The sequence below is a fragment of the Garra rufa genome, chromosome 19, assembly GCF_049309525.1.
Source record: "Garra rufa chromosome 19, GarRuf1.0, whole genome shotgun sequence".
Classification (NCBI taxonomy): domain Eukaryota; kingdom Metazoa; phylum Chordata; class Actinopteri; order Cypriniformes; family Cyprinidae; genus Garra; species Garra rufa.
In genome coordinates, this window is record NC_133379.1 from 12,906,644 (window position 1) to 12,925,705 (window position 19,062).

The 19,062-nt window shown below is 39.3% G+C and overlaps 1 protein-coding gene across 1 annotated transcript in view; it reads left to right on the top strand.

Moving 5' to 3' along the window:
• jade2 (jade family PHD finger 2) overlaps positions 1-19,062 on the top strand; it is a 118,980-nt gene that overhangs the window by 92,393 nt on the left and 7,525 nt on the right. Inside the window, exons 9-10 of the mRNA XM_073824123.1 lie at positions 5,700-5,817; positions 8,222-8,350. Coding sequence (XP_073680224.1) covers positions 5,700-5,817; positions 8,222-8,350 — 247 coding nt within the window. The remainder of the gene's footprint in view (positions 1-5,699; positions 5,818-8,221; positions 8,351-19,062) is intronic.

The window sequence follows — 19,062 nt, forward strand, 5'->3', positions numbered from 1 at the left end:
AGAGTTGTTGAAAAGTTTAATCTTTTAGCAACACTTGTTTTACTTTGGCTAAACAAAGTATGCAAAACTAAAAAAAAAAGATTCTTCTGACATTTTTTTTTTTTTTTCAAATTTTGTGACAAAATATGTTTACTAATCTGTTTTCAAAAAATGAATAAAATGTTAAATTACTTATTTTGTCACTCATGTTAGTTCCGTAATGTGATAATGAAGTGTCCTCTTTTCATTCTCAAAATGAGTTCCCTTTCATCAGGGTAAAAGCAACATTCATTATTAATTTCATAACATATTAGAGCCTTGATTTGCCTGAATTGACAGTGAATAAGGTGAGTCAAACTGTTTATGAAACAACCCAAAATAAGCTTTAAAAAGTATTTTATTTCAGGGTTTTGATTATACTTTTGCATTTTATTATTCTTTGAAAATGCTTACAAAATTTCCCCAATTATTCTTGAAATATTATTTGATTTTTAAGCAGTTCAAAACAACCTGATGAACATAAATGAATTTGTACACGTCGCAATATATATCGCAGGAAAAAAATATATCGCAATGTAATTTTTTCCCAATATCGTGCAGCCCTAATAGACATGGAACCACTAGTGTTGCTTTCGTCAACGAAAATTGTGACTAAATATCGTTGTCAACGAACCTTTATCCCATGACGAAAACGAGATGAGACGAAATGAAAATGCTGGTCATGTGACGATGACTATAATAAAATGTATAATGCAATATCGTTGACGAATAAAAACGAGACTAAATATGTTTACAAAATAAAAACTATGCTAAAATGTCTCTTCATTTTCGGCGACGAAAACGATATTAAACGAAATGTTATAACATCAGATTGATGTGCGCATGCCCAGTAGCCAGAGCTGTATCGCTTCTAGCCTAAACCGCAGGCGACGTCACATTCGCAGCATTATCAAGAAAACGACTACAAACAAAGTTAAGTCTGACACAGAGAAAGGGACCGATGGCCGGTCATCTGTGGTTCGTCTTTGGGAGAAAAAGAAGAGACGACACATACATTTTTTCATACCTTTTAGTAATGATGGGAAAATGAAGCTTTTTTTGAAGCATCGAAATGTTCCCCTCAACTGTATCGTTAAAAGTTTTATTACTCGAAGCTTTTCAACACTTTGCACACTAATGACATCTTGTGGTCAAAGGTGGAAAAAGTTTCTTTTGCGGCAAGATGTCAAAGCGATTTTTGGACAGTTTCATAAAATGAGTCAATTTGTGCTACGAAAACCATAAGAACTATTTTACTTACACAAGGTATAAATCTAAGTACAAGCATGATTCGTGTAGGCATAGATGATCAAATCAATTAAGAATATTGTTAAATTGACTAATATTATTAATTAGATTAATTAGACTTTTGAAGCGGGGATTACTACAAAATGAACATGCACAAAACTACACATGTACATATTTATTAGTATTATGATTTATTCCTAATAAAGAGGCGAATGACACTTGAAACCTGCGCAAGGGGTTCGTGTTATTTGAATCAGAATACGAAGCAGTCACGTTTGAGAAAAGGAAGCTTCGGACCTCACATCTCACGTGGTTATGGCAAAACCAATCAAGCTCCGGTAGTCTACAGCGGTTCCCCTGTGAGATGTTTCATTTTTTGATACAAGCTTCGAAGCTTCTGTGTCGAACGTCACATCACTAATTTTAGTGTGTTATTGTAGCTCAGGCATTCAAATGTACATATTTATATATTTTTTCTTGCATTGTCATGTGATGCTATTTTATTTATTGTTTTTATTTATTCAGTCTCAATTAATGTGTGTGTACTTCTAACATGTTTGGTAGGTAAAATAAATGTTGTAAATTCAGATAAGCATCTTCATGCCTGGAATGGATGTATTCTTGAGCCTATAAGGTAACAATAATATAATAAGATAACCTTGTTTGAAATGGGTTTGGCTAAAAGAAAACTTTGGTTTTGTCTATACTACTAGGTACTTACATTTTTATTTAACCCAGTCAATAAAGTATATCACTAAAAATAGACTAAAATACAATTTTCATTGACTTAAAATAGGCTAAATGTCATCAGTTTTCGTCAACTAAAACTAGACGAAAATAATCATGGGTAATTCTGACTAAAATAAGACTAAAATGCTTGACTAGACTAAAAAGAGTATGAACGTGACTAAAACTAATAAAAACTAAAATGACAGCTTCACACAAAGACTAGACTAAAACTAAAATTAAAATCGGCCGCCAAAAACAACACTAGGAACCACAAAATGATGCAAATTTCTATTCACACTTTTCATCAGAGTTTTTGTTCTAACTTGCCACAACTACTTTTGAAGCAGTTTCTATTGGTGCAGGCACAAAAATTGGGTGTCCACTGACAATGATTGTCTTCTATTAATAGCTATTAATTATGTGCTTTGTGTGATGTTATAAAGTTTAAGTTTGGTAAAATTAGAATTCCTTGAAGTTTGATTTTTCACTGTTACATGTGGTCAAGCTCAGGATGACAAGGAAAGGAAAAGTACTTCTTTGTAAAGTCAGAAAAAAGTAGCTGTGATGAGTTTTGTTGCTGTTTAGTGTTTTTCCGAAAGGAGAAACTCAAAAGTGCCCTTTACTCCAGGAGGACCCTTATACTGTTGTATCCTACTTTTGAAGACGAATAAAACATGTATGTATACAATTTACATGCTTTATGGGTTAGGACAGGATTGTGCTACAGAACCACATTTCCCGTCATCCCTGGCTTCTGTAAAGCTTTTATGTAAATAAGGTTTTATAAAGTTATGATAAAGCATGCTCATAAAAGCAACATTTGTTTCACTGTTGATCATCCTGCGCTGTTATGTCAAAGAACTATTCCATCCGTTTATCCATCCAACCATTTTATGCATCCAATTAACTAATCCATCCATTCTGTTTATTCATACAATCATTCCATCCATTTAACCAACCAACAATTCTGGTTCTGTTATGAGAAGTAAATCTCCATCCTGTGCTTTCAGATGGAGCAGCATTTACTACACAGAGCCGTAGTTTACTGACAGGTTATGCAAAAAAATCACAGACAATATTATAAACAATAATGACAGCTGTTTGCGGAGCTTCTCAGTGAACTATGGCTCTGTGTAGTAAATGCTGCTCTATCTGAAAGCATGTGAAAATACCACATTTAGTAACACGTTTTTACTCTAAACTCGAGTGTTTGAAATCAATCCTTCTGTGAGGTGATGTGGCTTCTTACACAGAATAAGGCATACAACATATTTCATAGTATTCTAAGCAGTGATAAAGGCATTGCATTATAAATATACTTTATTATAATGAAAATCATAATAATAAGAACTCAGATAAACCATATATTGTCATAGTTGTGTTTATTAGTTACGGTGAATCAGTTAAATCTTCTGTTTATTTAGCTGCAGTATTCGTGATTTCCTGGGTTTCTTTGGGCGTATTTAGAGTTTTCCTCTGGTTTTCAGATGAAGATTTGCTGCTGATCACAGAACCCTGATTCACTGAAAGATATGCTTGACAATCACAGCCTCTGCTTAATCGCGATTTCGTTTTGATTTATCGTGCAGCCTTAATCCATCCAAACATTTCATCCTTTCAGCTGTTTTGTCTGTCCATCTATTGATCCATCCATCATCCTTCCAATTATTCATCCATCCAACCGTTCCATCCATCCATTCATCTATCCAACTATTTTGTCCATCCATCCATCCATCTATTGATCCATCCATCATCCATTCAATTACTTATCCATTCAACCATTCCTTCCATCCATCATCCATCCAATTATTCATCCATCAATCCAACAATTCCATCCATCCATCCAGCCATTCTGTCTGTCCATCCGTCCTTCCTTCCATCCATTCCTTTCAGCTCTTTTGCCATCCATCTATTCCATCCAACAACATTTCCATCCATCTATACAACTATTCTATCATTCATCCAACTATTTCATTCAACCATTCATCCAACCATTCATTCAGCTATTTTGTCTGTCCATCCGTCCATCTATTGATCCATCATCCATCCATCCAACCATTCCTTCCATCGAGCATCCATCCAATTATTCATCCATTCATCCAACAATTCCATCCATCCAATTATTCCTTTCAGCCATTCATCCATCCATCTATTCTGTCTGTCCATCTGTCCTTCCTTCCATCCATTCCTTTCAGCTCTTTTGCCATCCATCTATTCCATCCAACAACCCTTCCATCCATCTATACGTTCATCCAACCATCCATTCAGCTATTTGGTCTGTCCATCCTTCCATCTATTAATCCATCCATCATCCATCCAATTATTCATCCATTCAGCTATTTCATCCATCCAACCATTCCTTCCATCCATTCATCCGACTGTTTCAACCAACCATTCACCCATTCGCCTATTCTGTCTGTCCTTCCATCTTTCCATCCATCCAGTCATTCAGTCCATCCATCCATTTATCCATTCATTCTGTCCTGCTCTTTTCATCAATACATCCATCTATCCTACCATTCCATCATCCATTCGTCCATCCAATTATTTCATCCAACCATTTAACATCCAACTATTCAGTCCATTCATCTGTCCATCCTTCCAACCATTTTATCCATTCACCCAGCTATTTTGCATTCCATATATTCTATAAAAACCAACAGTTCCATCCATTTATCTAACCATTCTATAGTTCAACCAACTATTTCATCCAAACACCCATCTATTTCCATCCCATCCATGCCGTCCATCCATTCATTCCGTCTCTCCATCCGTCCATCCCTCCAGTCATGCTGTCTATCATCCCTATTTATCAATTTACCTATTCCATCCATTCAACTATCCAGTTGTCTATCCATCCAGTCATTCTTTCCTTCTATCCGTCTGATTTTTAGATAGATTCACAGGAGAAATGGAAAGGCTGCTATGTGACAAGGTGTGCACTAAACAAGCTAAAAAAAAAAACTAAGTTTTTATAAGCTGTTGACCCAAAATAAAGTGTTTAAGGACACCAAAAGTAGAGCGCAATGTGTCATATTACTCTGAGAACTACACCCACTGGAGAGAAACTTAATCGGTGACAGAAACTAACATTATTTTTAACCATGTCTAAGGACTATTTCAGCACCCTTTGTAAACTTGAGAGGAGGGGATATATTGAGAAAGTACATTTCAGTGCTCCTTTTCCTTACCTTCCTTTTGTTGGAAAAATTATTAATCTGCATGGCGTGAACCATCTCCAACGTGAAATATCCAGCTATTTTTAAAAAAAAAATTTTTTTTGAGATGACAGCTTATAAAAATGTAGTTCTGGGTTTTTGAAACTTGTTTACTGTACACATTGTCACATAGCAACTTTTAGACATTGTTCTGTTTTTCGTTACAAGTCAGAAATGACAAGGAGGCAGCTTCCCGCAATACAAAGTCAACGGCCTAAATGCACTCTGTCATTGCATTTTGTCATACTGTAGAAAGATGTCTCTGGGTGTTGATGTTCTTTCATGTGCTCGAGTGATCTGACATTTACAAAGTGTGAAATTATGATGACTTTAATCTGGTTCTAAAATGTGTAGAATATAACAAACAGAGTCATATTGAACGTGAGCATTATTGCTGCAGGTTTTACACCATAGCTCTACACAGAAACACTCCTAACCATAGCGATTTCAGTTTGTAATTTAAATGTAAATGTTGTTTTCTTTCAGGTCAGAAACCTGTGCTACATGGTCACACGCAGAGAGAAGATCAAACACTCTTTATGCAACCTGCAAGAGAAGATCTTTGGCCTGCAGATTCAGCTCTTAGAACAGAACCTAGTTGGAGGTATGAAAACTCTCTGCAACAGTCTCTGTGTTTTTCTTTTGACATTTTGGTCAGTGCCAGTTTTTGGCAAGATCCAAGCTGGCAATGCACCAAAGTGCAGTTCTTTTACAGCATTAGCCAAGGCTTCAAATAAATAGACTCTTCAAATTTTTTTTTTTTTTTCTATTTTAAACAACTGGTCAGTAAAAGAAGGTGCTCAAACTTAATAATTGATCATTTTCTCTATATTGTCTGTGATGTGAGTTACTCCTAGCATTTGTGTTGTATTGTATAGAATAAAAATTTAAACTGGGAAAGGAAACGAAAATAGTTTCTGTTTTCGCTGACCAACCTAATTGTATTTTGTGAATGTAAACAAATTTTTACATTTTGATAGCTGCAACACTTCAAAAAAGCTGGGACATATGCAAAATAAAAGAAAAGATTATATAACATTCAAGTTAAACTGTTGCAATTGGTTTTAGTTTAAGGCATAAAAACAACTACAAAAAAAAACAACCTCCACCAAAGTCTTAGTCTTTACAACCACTATGTGCCAAACTTAAAGGGAGAATAGTCAGATTGTTAAAAGACAACATTTTTCAATGCAAGATAATGAAGAATTAGGTCTTTCGCCCTCTACCGTACATAATATTGTGAAAAGATGCAGGGAAATTGGAGAAATTAATTGTGAGATAATGTGTTTATTTGATATTATGACATAAAGTTGATTATAATTTATCAAACAAATCTAATAGCTTTAATTTTCAGTGCTTTAAACAAAAAAAGTCTGCATTCATAAGACGTGCCTTATGGGTTTGGTTTGAGCTTGTAGCGTCGCCGTTGACCCGTTTTTTCCACAGTGCTGTATGAAGGAGCTGTAGTCGGTCAGATCATTGCAGTGTTCATTATTCCTGAATCTCTGACTCAGCACTTTTCTCTACTCGCTGACTCTCTGTCATCTGCTGTTAAGACCCATATTTATTCTGCCTTCCAAAAAAAAACACAGATTGGCATGCGAGCTTCATTAGCACAGTCCGCGACATTCAACAAGACCGCTGAAGGTTAATCTGTGCCTTATTTTTCATATGCAAGATACACCACAACCAAACCCTCTTGAAATCACATACAAGCAGCTACCTGCTGCTTAGATTTACTACAGTGTATATAGAATCATTTACATATAGAAGCAAAACAAGGTGATGTTTTCTAATTTGTAGGATCTTATTTAAAAGATATCATTCTGTGAAGAAGCAAAACATGATTTTAAGCTGAATCAGATATTAGGATTCCAGGGCATTAAAGGAACACTCCACTTTTTTTGGAAATAGGCTCATTCTCCAACTCCCCCCGAGTTAATAAGTAGATTTTTACCGTTTTGAAATCTATTCAGCCGTTCTCCTGTTCTGGCGATATCACTTTTAGCATAGCTTAGCATAGATCATTAAATCCTATTAGACCAGTAGCATCACGTTCAAAAATGACCATCGAGTTTCCATATTTGTCCTAATTTCCATTTTTCAACAAATTTCAGGCGCTGCGTGGTATTACTGCGCCTGCTTCGTCCATATTACGGCAGCAAACTTCCTTGACTATTACGCCGGAATGGGAGTGTAGTTCCTAATCTTATCGGCCTAGAAAATCGCAGCTTTACATTTTCCGCCGGTCTTTGTACACGATATAACTACAGAAGAGTCAAGTTTTAAATAGGACAAATATGGAAACTCGTTGGTCATTTTTGAACGCAATGCTATTGGTCTCATAGGATTCAATGATCTATGCTAAGCTATGCTAAAAGTGATATCGCCAGAACAGGAGAACGGCTGAATGGATTTCAAAACGGTAAAACTCAACTTATTAACTCGGGGGGAGTTGGAGAATGAGCCTATTTCCAAAAAAGTGGAGGGTCCCTTTAAAGATTACATTTAATTCTGGACATAAATCCTATGAAGTCAAATATCTGTTTGGTATGATACAATGAGAATGGATCTCATATTTTATATGTGTATTTAGATATTATATATATATATATATTATGTACACACAAACCTTTATTTTAGATTCGATTAATCATGATTAATTATTTGAAAGGCACTAGTTTTAATGAATGCAGAAGATGTCAAATTTAGTGTACAGTTTGGTTTGTCTCATCAGATTCAGCTGACAATTTTGTGGACTAAAATTAGATGCCAATTTAGTCTTAAAGGATTATTTAAAATTTAAATTCTTTGCAATAAACAGTAAGTGCTGTTTGGTTTAGATTTATGTCTTGTGCCCTCTTGTGAGGGCTGCTTTGAACTGCACTGAATATAATTTCAAATATTTCATTGAAAAATAAAAAATTAGTTTGACAGCTGTAAGGTGTTTAATTGGACATTTTAAGTATTTTGCAAGCTCTTTTATGTTCTGTACTTTTTTTTTCCAGAAAAAACTCGAAGAGGGGAGAAGATTCATGGCAAGGGAGTCAGAGAACGAGCGAAAGAAAGAAGGAAGAGTAGTCCAGAAAAGAAAGACAAATGGAGATCAGATGACAACTCCTTATTCACACAGCTGGGTAAGTGTGTCACTGAATGATGTGTTCGCTTTTTATATTCTGTACAGATCTGCAAAAAAAAACACTTTTGCTCTCTGAGTGTTGGGACGATGGCCAATTCAATTTATTTCCAGTGAGATTCAGTTCAGTTCAATACACCGACCAGCAGCACAGTTTAGTTGCTCTTTAAAGGTTCTTAAAATACTTTTCAGACTTCAGCAGAGGTTCTCAAACTGTTTTGGTTCTGTCTCTCATTTTAGGATTTCTCAAGTGTAATTATGTTACTGTTACTGATTCACATCAGTGCATCAGCATAAATGATAAGGATGCAATGCATCGATTTGAAAAAAGTGTGCATCGGATACAAGTTGGCAGCATTCATCGGTTGCCTCAGTAAAAACAGATTTATTTAGGGATAATTATTAGTAGATGTGCTATATTTTTATTATTTAGAAAGTGACCAATAATTTGTGACCAATATTTTATATGCAGATTGATTTCTCCTCTATGAAATGTTTCTCAAGCACGTTCTCAGTTGGCGAGTTGGCAAGTCCGCTTATAATACGTGAGTTTTGGCTTTTTTTTGTCAAGTTGCGTGAAAATAATCCCGGGTTGCAGGTTGTGTTTTTTTGGGCTTATTTTTAAAAAATATGATTGCTTGTTAGGGAAATTTGACATGCAATTTCGTTTCTTCACATTTTTGTTCGCTGTATTTTCCAATGCATTGATTGGCAATCTGTCTGCTCACCGTAGTCAATGAGTGCAATAATATAAGTGCTCTAGTGTAATTTGTCCGTTAACATTCCGCCTCTTCCTCATGGGTGAAAAAACACGTTCAACATGAAGGCGCGTGATGCTGTAATCCAAGTGATGATAGTAGTAGACATAAAAGAAAGTCAACCCACTCCTCTATTACAAGGTAATTTTTTAATTTTTTTACAATGTTTGTGTAATGCATTAATTATCACGGGCTATAATAAAAAACAAGTAGACGTATACTAATACTAACAGTATACATTTGGTTTGAATATATTTAATTAGGCTATAAATATGTGGCTGTGTTACAGCTCCCCCTTAAAGCTCTTGTCTTTTTCTCCTTCTCCATTTCTCCAATCCCATTCTGCTCACAGGTGATTAGAGATGAGTGGATAGTAGGGCTGTGTATCACCAGCAAAGTCACGATACGATACGTACCGCGATACAGAGGCCACGATACGATGCGTATCACGATACAGGACTGCACTGAATTTCACCTCAGCAGAATTTAGTAAAACAACTGTTTATTAAACACTGCATACTATAGGGCCATTGCTAACTATAGGCAGTTGACCTCTGCATTATGAAGGGCCTCCTTAACTGTACCACTGTGTAGCAATATTGGTAATGGCGTATGTTTCATGTTAACATTAGGCACTCCCCACCTAGTCTGATTGTTTGCATCTTGTTTTTACGCCCATAAATAATAATGTACTCGTTCTAATAAATATAAATTGTAATGTATTCATTCTAATATATTAATAAAATCATCTTTACATACTGGTAGGTTATAATTGCACATATAACACACTCTCTACATTTAATAAATGAAAATTCTAAACCAGTGTCACTCACACTGATCATGCTGTGTGACACACACAAACACATTCAGAAACACAAAGACTTATCATTTTATCAATAAAATGAAAGAGGAAGAGCTACATTATCTTTCTCAGCAAGGAGTTGTTAACATCATTGTTTCTGAAGAAATTGAAGCCACAGCTTCACTGTTAAAAGAGAGAGAAGCAATACAAATGCCTCTCTCTTTTTCTCGTAAATGAACACTTGATAACTTACACTTTTCTGAATAGAATAGAATATCTGTTACAGATCCATATGTAAAGCTTTATTATCAGATGAGGTCATGGGTCGACATCAACAACAGGTATAGCACAGGCAAGATGAAAGAGTAATCCAAAAACAGGCAACGACGCTGAACGTAATCAAGAGGGCGAGGCAAATAGGTAATCCACAAACAGGCAATAGTCCAGGTGAGTTGCAAACAAAGTTCGAAATGGCAAGGCAAAGGGATAATCCAAGACAGGCTAAAGTCCAAGACAGGGAGAGGGACGAGACAAGGTAAACAGGCCAGGATCAAGACACCGATGGAACAGGCAATAAACAAGACTACACTAGACTGGGGAAAAACTCATAATGGCTCCATAACATTGCTATCACTGACTCGTGTTTACAGTGTGTTATTGGCTGCAGGTGAGTCCATAATCAGTGACATGGAACATTGGAAATATAGTCTGGGGTGACACGTAACCGTCTATGTAGTATGAGAGTCATTATAATGAGAAGGCGACCTCAGGTGGTGAGCAGACGGAATGAGTGAGCCCCCCCCCAATGACACTATACAATCCAGGAGGGAGGTGGAGCGGAGGTGGAACAGGGGGAAAGATGGAGGGCCAGGTCCATGTGGAAGTGGAGGGACAGGGGACTGAGGCAGAGCCGGTGGAACAGGGAGCCAGGGCGGAGCAGAAAGCCAGGGCATAGCAGGGTTCTAGGGTGTAGCAGAAAGCCAGGGTGTAGCAGTGTTCCAGGGTGGAGCAGAAAGCCAGGGTGTAGCAGGGTTCCAGGGTGGAGCAGAAAGCCAGGGTGTAGCAGTGTTCCAGGGTGGAGCAGAAAGCCAGGGTGTAGCAGGGTTCCAGGGTGTAGCAGGGTTCCAGGGTGGAGCAAAAAGCCAGGGTGTAGCAGGGTTCCAGGGTGGAGCAAAAAGCCAGGGTGTAGCAGGGTTCCAGGGTGTAGCAGGGTTCCAGGGTGGAGCAAAAAGCCAGGGTGTAGCAGGGTTCCAGGGTGGAGCAGAAAGCCAGGGTGTAGCAGGGTTCTAGGGTGTAGCAGAAAGCCAGGGTGTAGCAGAAAGCCAGGGTGTAGCAGGGTTCCAGGGTGGAGCAGAAAGCCAGGGTGTAGCAGTGTTCCAGGGTGGAGCAGAAAGCCAGGGTGTAGCAGGGTTCCAGGGTGTAGCAGGGTTCCAGGGTGGAGCAGGGTTCCAGGGTGGAGCAAAAAGCCAGGGTGTAGCAGGGTTCCAGGGTGGAGCAAAAAGCCAGGGTGTAGCAGGGTTCCAGGGTGTAGCAGGGTTCCAGGGTGGAGCAAAAAGCCAGGGTGTAGCAGTGTTCCAGGGTGGAGCAGAAAGCCAGGGTGTAGCAGGGTTCCAGGGTGGAGCAGAAAGCCAGGGTGTAGCAGGGTTCCAGGGTGGAGCAAAAAGCCAGGGTGTAGCAGGGTTCCAGGGTGGAGCAGAAAGCCAGGGTGTAGCAGGGTTCCAGGGTGGAGCAGAAAGCCAGGGTGTAGCAGGGTTCCAGGGTGTAGCAGGGTTCCAGGGTGTTGCAGGGTTCCATGGCGGAGCAGAAAGCCAGGGTGTAGCAGGGTTCCAAGGTGGAGCAGAAAGCCAGGGTGTAGCAGGGTTCCAGGGTGGAGCAGAAAGCCAGGGTGTAGCAGGGTTCCAGGGTGGAGCAAAAAGCCAGGGTGTAGCAGGGTTCCAGGGTGGAGCAGAAAGCCAGGGTGTAGCAGGGTTCCAGGGTGTAGCAGGGTTCCATGGCGGAGCAGAAAGCCAGGGTGTAGCAGGGTTCCAGGGTGGAGCAGAAAGCCAGGGTGTAGCAGGGTTCCAGGGTGGAGCAGAAAGCCAGGGTGTAGCAGGGTTCCAGGGTGGAGCAGAAAGCCAGGGTGCAGCAGGGTTCCATGGCGGAGCAGAAAGCCAGGGTGTAGCAGGGTTCCAGGGTGGAGCAGAAAGCCAGGGTGTAGCAGGGTTCCAGGGTGGAGCAGAAAGCCAGGGTGTAGCAGGGTTCCATGGCGGAGCAGAAAGCCAGGGTGTAGCAGGGTTCCAGGGTGGAGCAGGGTTCCATGGCGGAGCAGAAAGCCAGGGAATAGCAGGGTTCCAGGGCAGAGCAGAAAGTCAGGGAATAGCAGGGTTCCAGGGCAGAGCAGAAAGTCAGGGAATAGCAGGGTTCCAGGGCAGAGCAGGGAGCCATGGCGGAGCCGACAGAGCATAGAGCCAGGGCAGAGCAGGGTGGAGCCATAGGAGCAGGGAGCCGAAGGAGTTAGGAGCCAGTGAAGCAGGGTGCTAGGGCATAGCTGGCGGAGCAGGGAGCCAGGTCATAGCCAGAAGAGTGGAGAGCCAGGGTGGAACAGAGGCAGGGCAAAACCGGTGGAACAGAGAGCCATGGCAGTGCAGGTGGATTTGATTCCTTGACAGAAACTGGCAAGGCAGACTGTTAAAAATCAAAGTCATTAGTTGAGACTAGATGGACTGACAGTTTCACAATCAGCCTCTGTGGACAGTTCAGAACAGGAAAAACTTAAATAAACTGTCTCCATGGCTGGTTCTGAGCAGGACAAAAGTTCATTAAGTTCACATATGGCATCTGAGGCCGGGTCGGGACAATAACTGTTTAGGACAGGGCAAAAGTTTACAGATGGCCTCCACTACCATGATCAGAGCTGAAGTGAATGGAGGGGTTCTGCAGCCTTGGTGCCTGCTCCAGATCCACTAGAGCAGTGATTCTCAACTCCAGTCCTCGAGGCCCACTGCTCTGCACATTTTGTATGTGTCTCCTTCATTTAACACACCTGATTCAGATAATCAGCTCGTTAGGAGAAAGATCCATGAACTTAACTGAGTGTGTCAGATTCAGAAACATACAAAATGTGCAGAGCAGTGGGCCCCGAGGACTGGAGTTGAGAATCACTGCACTAGAAGTTGTCACTGCCATCTATAGAGGTTCTGCAGACTCGGCCACCTCTGGCGGAGGAGCAGAGGGTCAGGGCAGATCTGGCGGAGCAGGGAGCCAGGGTGGAGCCAACGGAGCAGGGAGCCAGGGCAGAGCCGGGTGTGAGGGCGGAGCTGAGGGCCATGGTGGAGCAAGGGAGTAAGGGCTTAGCAGAGAGCCACGGCAGAGCAGGGTGCCAAGTCGGTACAGGGAGCCAGGGTGGAGCTGAGAGCCAGGTCAGAGCAGGGAGCCTTGCTTGAGTCAGGGATGGCAGCAGTGGCATGACGGGATGTTGGTGTCGCTGCCAATTTGCAAACCGGCTCTGCTGTCGCCACCATTATGTGAGTGTGCACCGGTGTGGTTGCCATTTCACGAGTGGATTTAATCACTGGAATAGCAAGCAGTGTACTCAAATGTCCTGGAGCTTGTGGTTGACTAAACTTTGCAGCCGCAATTGCCGTCACAGACACATTGTTGCATTCATCCTCTGCGACACCCACAGTAAATAAAGAGCTAACAGACAACAAAGTGTAGTCCATAAACTGACTGAGTGAAGAAGGCGGACCCTCTTCAAGAAGCATAGACTCAAGTCCTCACAAAAAAAGTCTATCAAAACTAGGGATGCACCGGTTGACCGGCCATAAATCGAAACCGAAATCTTTTTCCGGAAGTGTGCACGCGGGCCACGGCATTCGATTCATTTAGAAACATGTTACTTGTTTGGAGGTTTTTTGAAATCCCTACGGCACTTGAAATCCAGACCTAACTGCCTGAAGCACAGATACCAAGAAGCGACCAGCCGTTGTTGTACTGGTGCACAAATAAGAGCCGCTTTCCTGTGCTTGCTGAAGTTGCGTGAGCGTACCAATCCGCGCCCTGCACAAGCGTGGACAGCGAACGTTTGTTCAGCTCAGCTTCACACGTGATAGATGAAAAAAGAAACAGACTCACCTGTGACAAAGCTGAGATGCTTCTTTTTGTAAAAAACAAAAACGAGCATCTACTTCTGAAAAGCCAAATATAAAAATCTGTTCTGTTAAGAATGATTATTATTATTTTACATTAAAATGTCTGTTGGCTTACTGTTTTACTTTACTGAAAGCGCATGTTTTACATATTAAACTGTATTTAATTAAAAATTAGTTTTTTTAATTTCAGATGTCAGATGCTATTGTTTCAATAGCCAAAGCCAGTTTGGCCTGCTAAATACTAAATAAACATGTTCTTGATGTTGTTTACTTGCATAACTTCTTGTTTTTGAAAAATCTGAAATCGGTATCGGAATCGGCCATGAAAAATCATGATGCATCCCTAATCAAAACACAATCCGGTAAATCAGAATAATAAGCAGTGTCCAGATACTCTTGATAATTTTCCTCGAGTGATCGTATGCCCTGCTCGAGGACTAATAACAGTATTGCAGTGTCCATACCGGCCAATGTCCTTTTGAAAAGCTGCTGGATCCATGTGTGGCCGAGTATTCTGTTATGGAGTGAATGAGGCGAGAGGCTTGCGGATCCATATGCAAAGCTTAATTTTCAAGGTCAAAACAGACATAAGTCGACAGCAGCAACAGGTATAGCACAGACAAGATTAAAGAGTAATCCAAAAACAGTCGTGGGTCAATCGTTGGCGAATATAATCCAGTGGGCGAGGCAAATGGGTAATCCACAAACAGGCAATAGTCCAGGCGAGGTGCAAACAAAGTCCGGAATGGCAAGACAAAGGCATAATTCAAGACAGGCAGAGAACAGACAAGATGAGGTAAACGGGTTAGAGGATCAAGACACGGATGAAACGTGCAATAAACAAAACTAGACTAGACAGGGAAAAACTCGGAATGGCTCTGTAACATTGCTATCACTGACATGACGTAGCCTTTAATGGTGGTTAGGGCCTCGTATTTATAGTGTGTGTGATCGGTTGCAGGTGAGTTAGTAATCGGTGACATAGAACATGGGAAATGTAGTCCGGGGTGACACGTAAACATCTGTATAATGTGAAAGCCGTTATAATGAGAAGGCGACCTCTGGTGGCGAGCAGACGGAAGACCACGGACAGGATTCGTGACGATATCAAAGTGGAGATCGTTAACTTCAAGCAGTTTTTTTAGAAAGCCAGCGCTTTTATCCAGAGTGGAGGGAGAACGTGTACATATGGTTGCCAGGTTGACAAAAATAAGTAACACTCTTAGCTAGGGGTGGCACGGTTCACAAAACCCACGGTTCAGTTCGTATCACGGTTTTAGGGTCGGTTCTGTACGGTTCTTGTTTTTATTTTTCATTTTAATCTTTAACACTCCAGAAGTTTACTTTGGCATATGAAATGTAGCTTGATTATCCACAATTTAGGATACATTATTAAAAAAAAAGTTATATCATGAAATCATGCACAACTGAATTGGACTTGACTTTAAGCACATTATTGAGACCATCTCTGAGGAAAGCTAGGGGAGATTTGATACAGCAAGAGAGAAGACATTGATGACATGCTTTTCATTTATTTGGCAAAAACAGGACAATGTGTATCTCTACAGGAATTTGTGTGCCTTTTTAGCACATAAAGATTGAACTGAAGAATTAACTTACATGTCAACCAACACACTGGTGTGATGTCTTCTCAGATGAACTGACAAATTAAGATGAAATCATGAAATCCAAAATGTTCCCACACACCTGACCTGGCTTAAGGGGCCGTTCACATGAAGCGTCTTTTGCGCACTCAAGTTCGTTATTTCAAATGTAGACGCGTGGTATGCGCGCTCGTAATGGAAGCGACGCGGTGCGACACGCTTGTTTTTCCCAGGCGCGTACGTGCCGCATCGAGATAAAAACATCTCAACTTTTCAAAATTCCGCAAGCTCACCGCAGACCATGTGACATGAACCAAACAATCAGCTTCATCCTTTCCTTTAATAAAATTGAAAGCACAGCCAAGTTGGATGAACAGCGTATCATAGCTGGCGCATTCTCCAACTCCGGGCAGCCTTACTTATCTCTGCCACTTGCCATTTCTACACGTGACGTAACCTGCAGCACTCCACTTTTACTGTCTGTATTTCCACACACACCTCTTATTTCGCGCAAAAAGGACACTCACGAGGCTACATTGCGCATGCGTTGAACCGTGCGACGCACACACGCACCGAACCAAGACAAGCGAACCGAACAGTTCGGTTGTTTTTCATGTACCGTGCCACCCCTACTCTTAGCAAATATTTTTGTATTGCACAAGTATAAAGGGGATTACATTTTTTTTAAAATCAGGCAATAGGGTTGCAACAAATGATTTATTTGATAATCGAGTAATCTAACGATTATTAGAACAGTTAATCTAATAATTATTCAGCTTTTGCAATTAGTTAAAATATTGAGTCATATATATATTCTAACAAAAAATAAAGATAGTCACTACAAAATCATATTATGTAATTACAATTATTCTACAATTAATTTATACAAATAAATATGGCACACGAGAAATAGATGACAGACAGAGAATCTCTCTTATTCTCCTATTCGTTTAATTAGCTATGTGAAAAGTAAATGAGAGACACACCATTCTACCTAACATCTCCTTTTGTAAGTCATATGGATAAGAAACAAAACAGAGGTAAGTGGTAAGACGTTTTATTGTTGGATAAACTTTTATTCACAACATTATCTCTCTTAAAATACCTTAAATACATATGTGGACATTTCAAATTCTACAAAAGGCACATTTACAATCCAACAACAAATATTTTTGCAAAATGCATATTTATTGCGCTACTATTCTATTGCGCTCCATCTTTTTAGCACATGTGTGCAGCAAAAATGGATATATTGCATGACATTTACAGATGAAAAATAAACCTGTGATGTCAGTTTTCTGCACTGAGGAAACACCGTCTCAAATGCATTCAACTGCACAAATATATTCGTTGTTTGCCATAGTGGATCAATTTGATCATTAAGGACTTTAATCCCCGCTTTTCCTTAGGTCTCTGTAGTTTTGTGATATGCAATTTATAGTATAAGACTGTCAGCCGTGACTCCGGATTTGTCTTGAATTATTATTAATGTTCATAATGACTGGGAGATTGTGTTAATAACAGCTAATAACAGCCATAGGTTGCGCTTTCTCTTTCCGTTGGCTCTGTTTTGTCAAAAACTGTACTTCAAACTCATCGATGCCAACTTTATTAATTCCTGAAGTGAAGTTCTATATTAACTGTTTTAGACTGCTGTTTTGAAATGGGTGCAATAAATAATTACAAAGACATACATATATATTTAATTGTTTGATCAAAATTATTGCTAGGGACAGAAGATGACTTTTAAATTCATTGTCATTTTAAAATAAGTTTGGAACATTTTATGTTTGTTAAATTTAAGCTTTTGTTTTTTTAAAGTAACATCCAACGGCAATGAGTTGAGCATGTTTGATCATTTAAGCCTTGCCTAAAATAAAATCTATTATTAAAACACTCGATGCGTTTCACAATATTAATTTAAACATTTAACCTAGATAAATGTGTGCTGTTAGATGCATATCAAATTCAGGTTTGTGCGGAGAGTGAAAGCTAACCACGCTTTGCAGGACATGGCAGCACCAGAGCGATCTTTTTTTTTCTTTTTCTTAATAACCGTGGAAACCTAAAATACGCCATCATTTTTGCTCATAAAGGTAAGAGTAATACATCATTCGGTACTGCAAATGGTCAACTTTTAATTTGTTTCTACCGTGTCTTTCTTAAGGAGGAGTGCATCACAAAAATGATTTAAAAACTCAGCGAATATTTGCCTCATAGACATGATAAATATATCCATAGAATGCTTTAAATTACTACTTTAAAACAAAATGTTGTAATAAATTAATGTTATATTGTTTAAAGTTAATGTGTAAAGTTTGTGGCATCCAACCTGTCTTCACATTTAACATAAAAAAAAACAGTAATAAAAATGTTCGCTTCAACTTAGTTAGCTGGCTGATTTCTGAGAAATGTTGGCAAAATTATGGGTTTGTTGGCTTTTCTGAGGTAGGCTAAATGTTATGTTCCTATTATTAGTCTATGACTTATTCACAAGATGTTTTATTGACTTTTTTTAAACTCACTGATCGATTTAATGAGACATCACTTTTCTTACATTTTTAAACATGCATCATATATTTTTTCATGTTTATTTCGTGCTGCAAATATTAAAGAGTAAAAAATCATCAATTTTTGCCGCTTGATCTGAGGCGAATATCTTATTTGCACATTTATTATTTGTATTTTATGATAAAATCGACAGAATTTATAGTCTGAGACTTGCGTGCTACAAATAATGAGTGACAAGTCTTGGGTATTCAATAGTCTTTGGTAGAACACAAATGAAGATTTTTAACTCAAACCGTTGCCCTCTGTCAGTCATATAATGGCAGTCAATGGGATCCACAGCTTTGAGTATCAAAAAAACATACACAGACAAAACCAAATTAAACCCTGTGGCTCGTGACGATGCATTGAGGTGTTAAGACACAAAACAGTCAGCCTGTGCAAGAAACTGAAAAGTATTTATTTCATTATTTAAAAAATTATAAATGCATAAAATAATAATAATAATAATAATAATAAAAGAAAAAACAGACTTCAGCACTCAGGGCATAATGGCAGTTTCAGGTGAAAACAGAAGCACTCAAAAGGGGGCAGACAAGCATACCAAGCATTACATTACTGGTCGGAGTCAACATTATATTGGTCTAATGATCTAATGGTTGCCATATACTGTAAAATGTATCTACATTACCCATAAGATCGGTCAACCAGGTCTTAAACTGAGGAACAGTTTCCGTTTTCCACAGCCTTAGAATGACACTCATAGCAATAATCATTCCGTAATTGATGGTACTTTGTACGGACACATTATGATCTAACAGAGAAACAGAATACCCAAATAATGCAATTTCTGGATCAGGTGTAAAAGCACATCTGTAAATGTCAGAAAACCACTTGCATATATCACACCA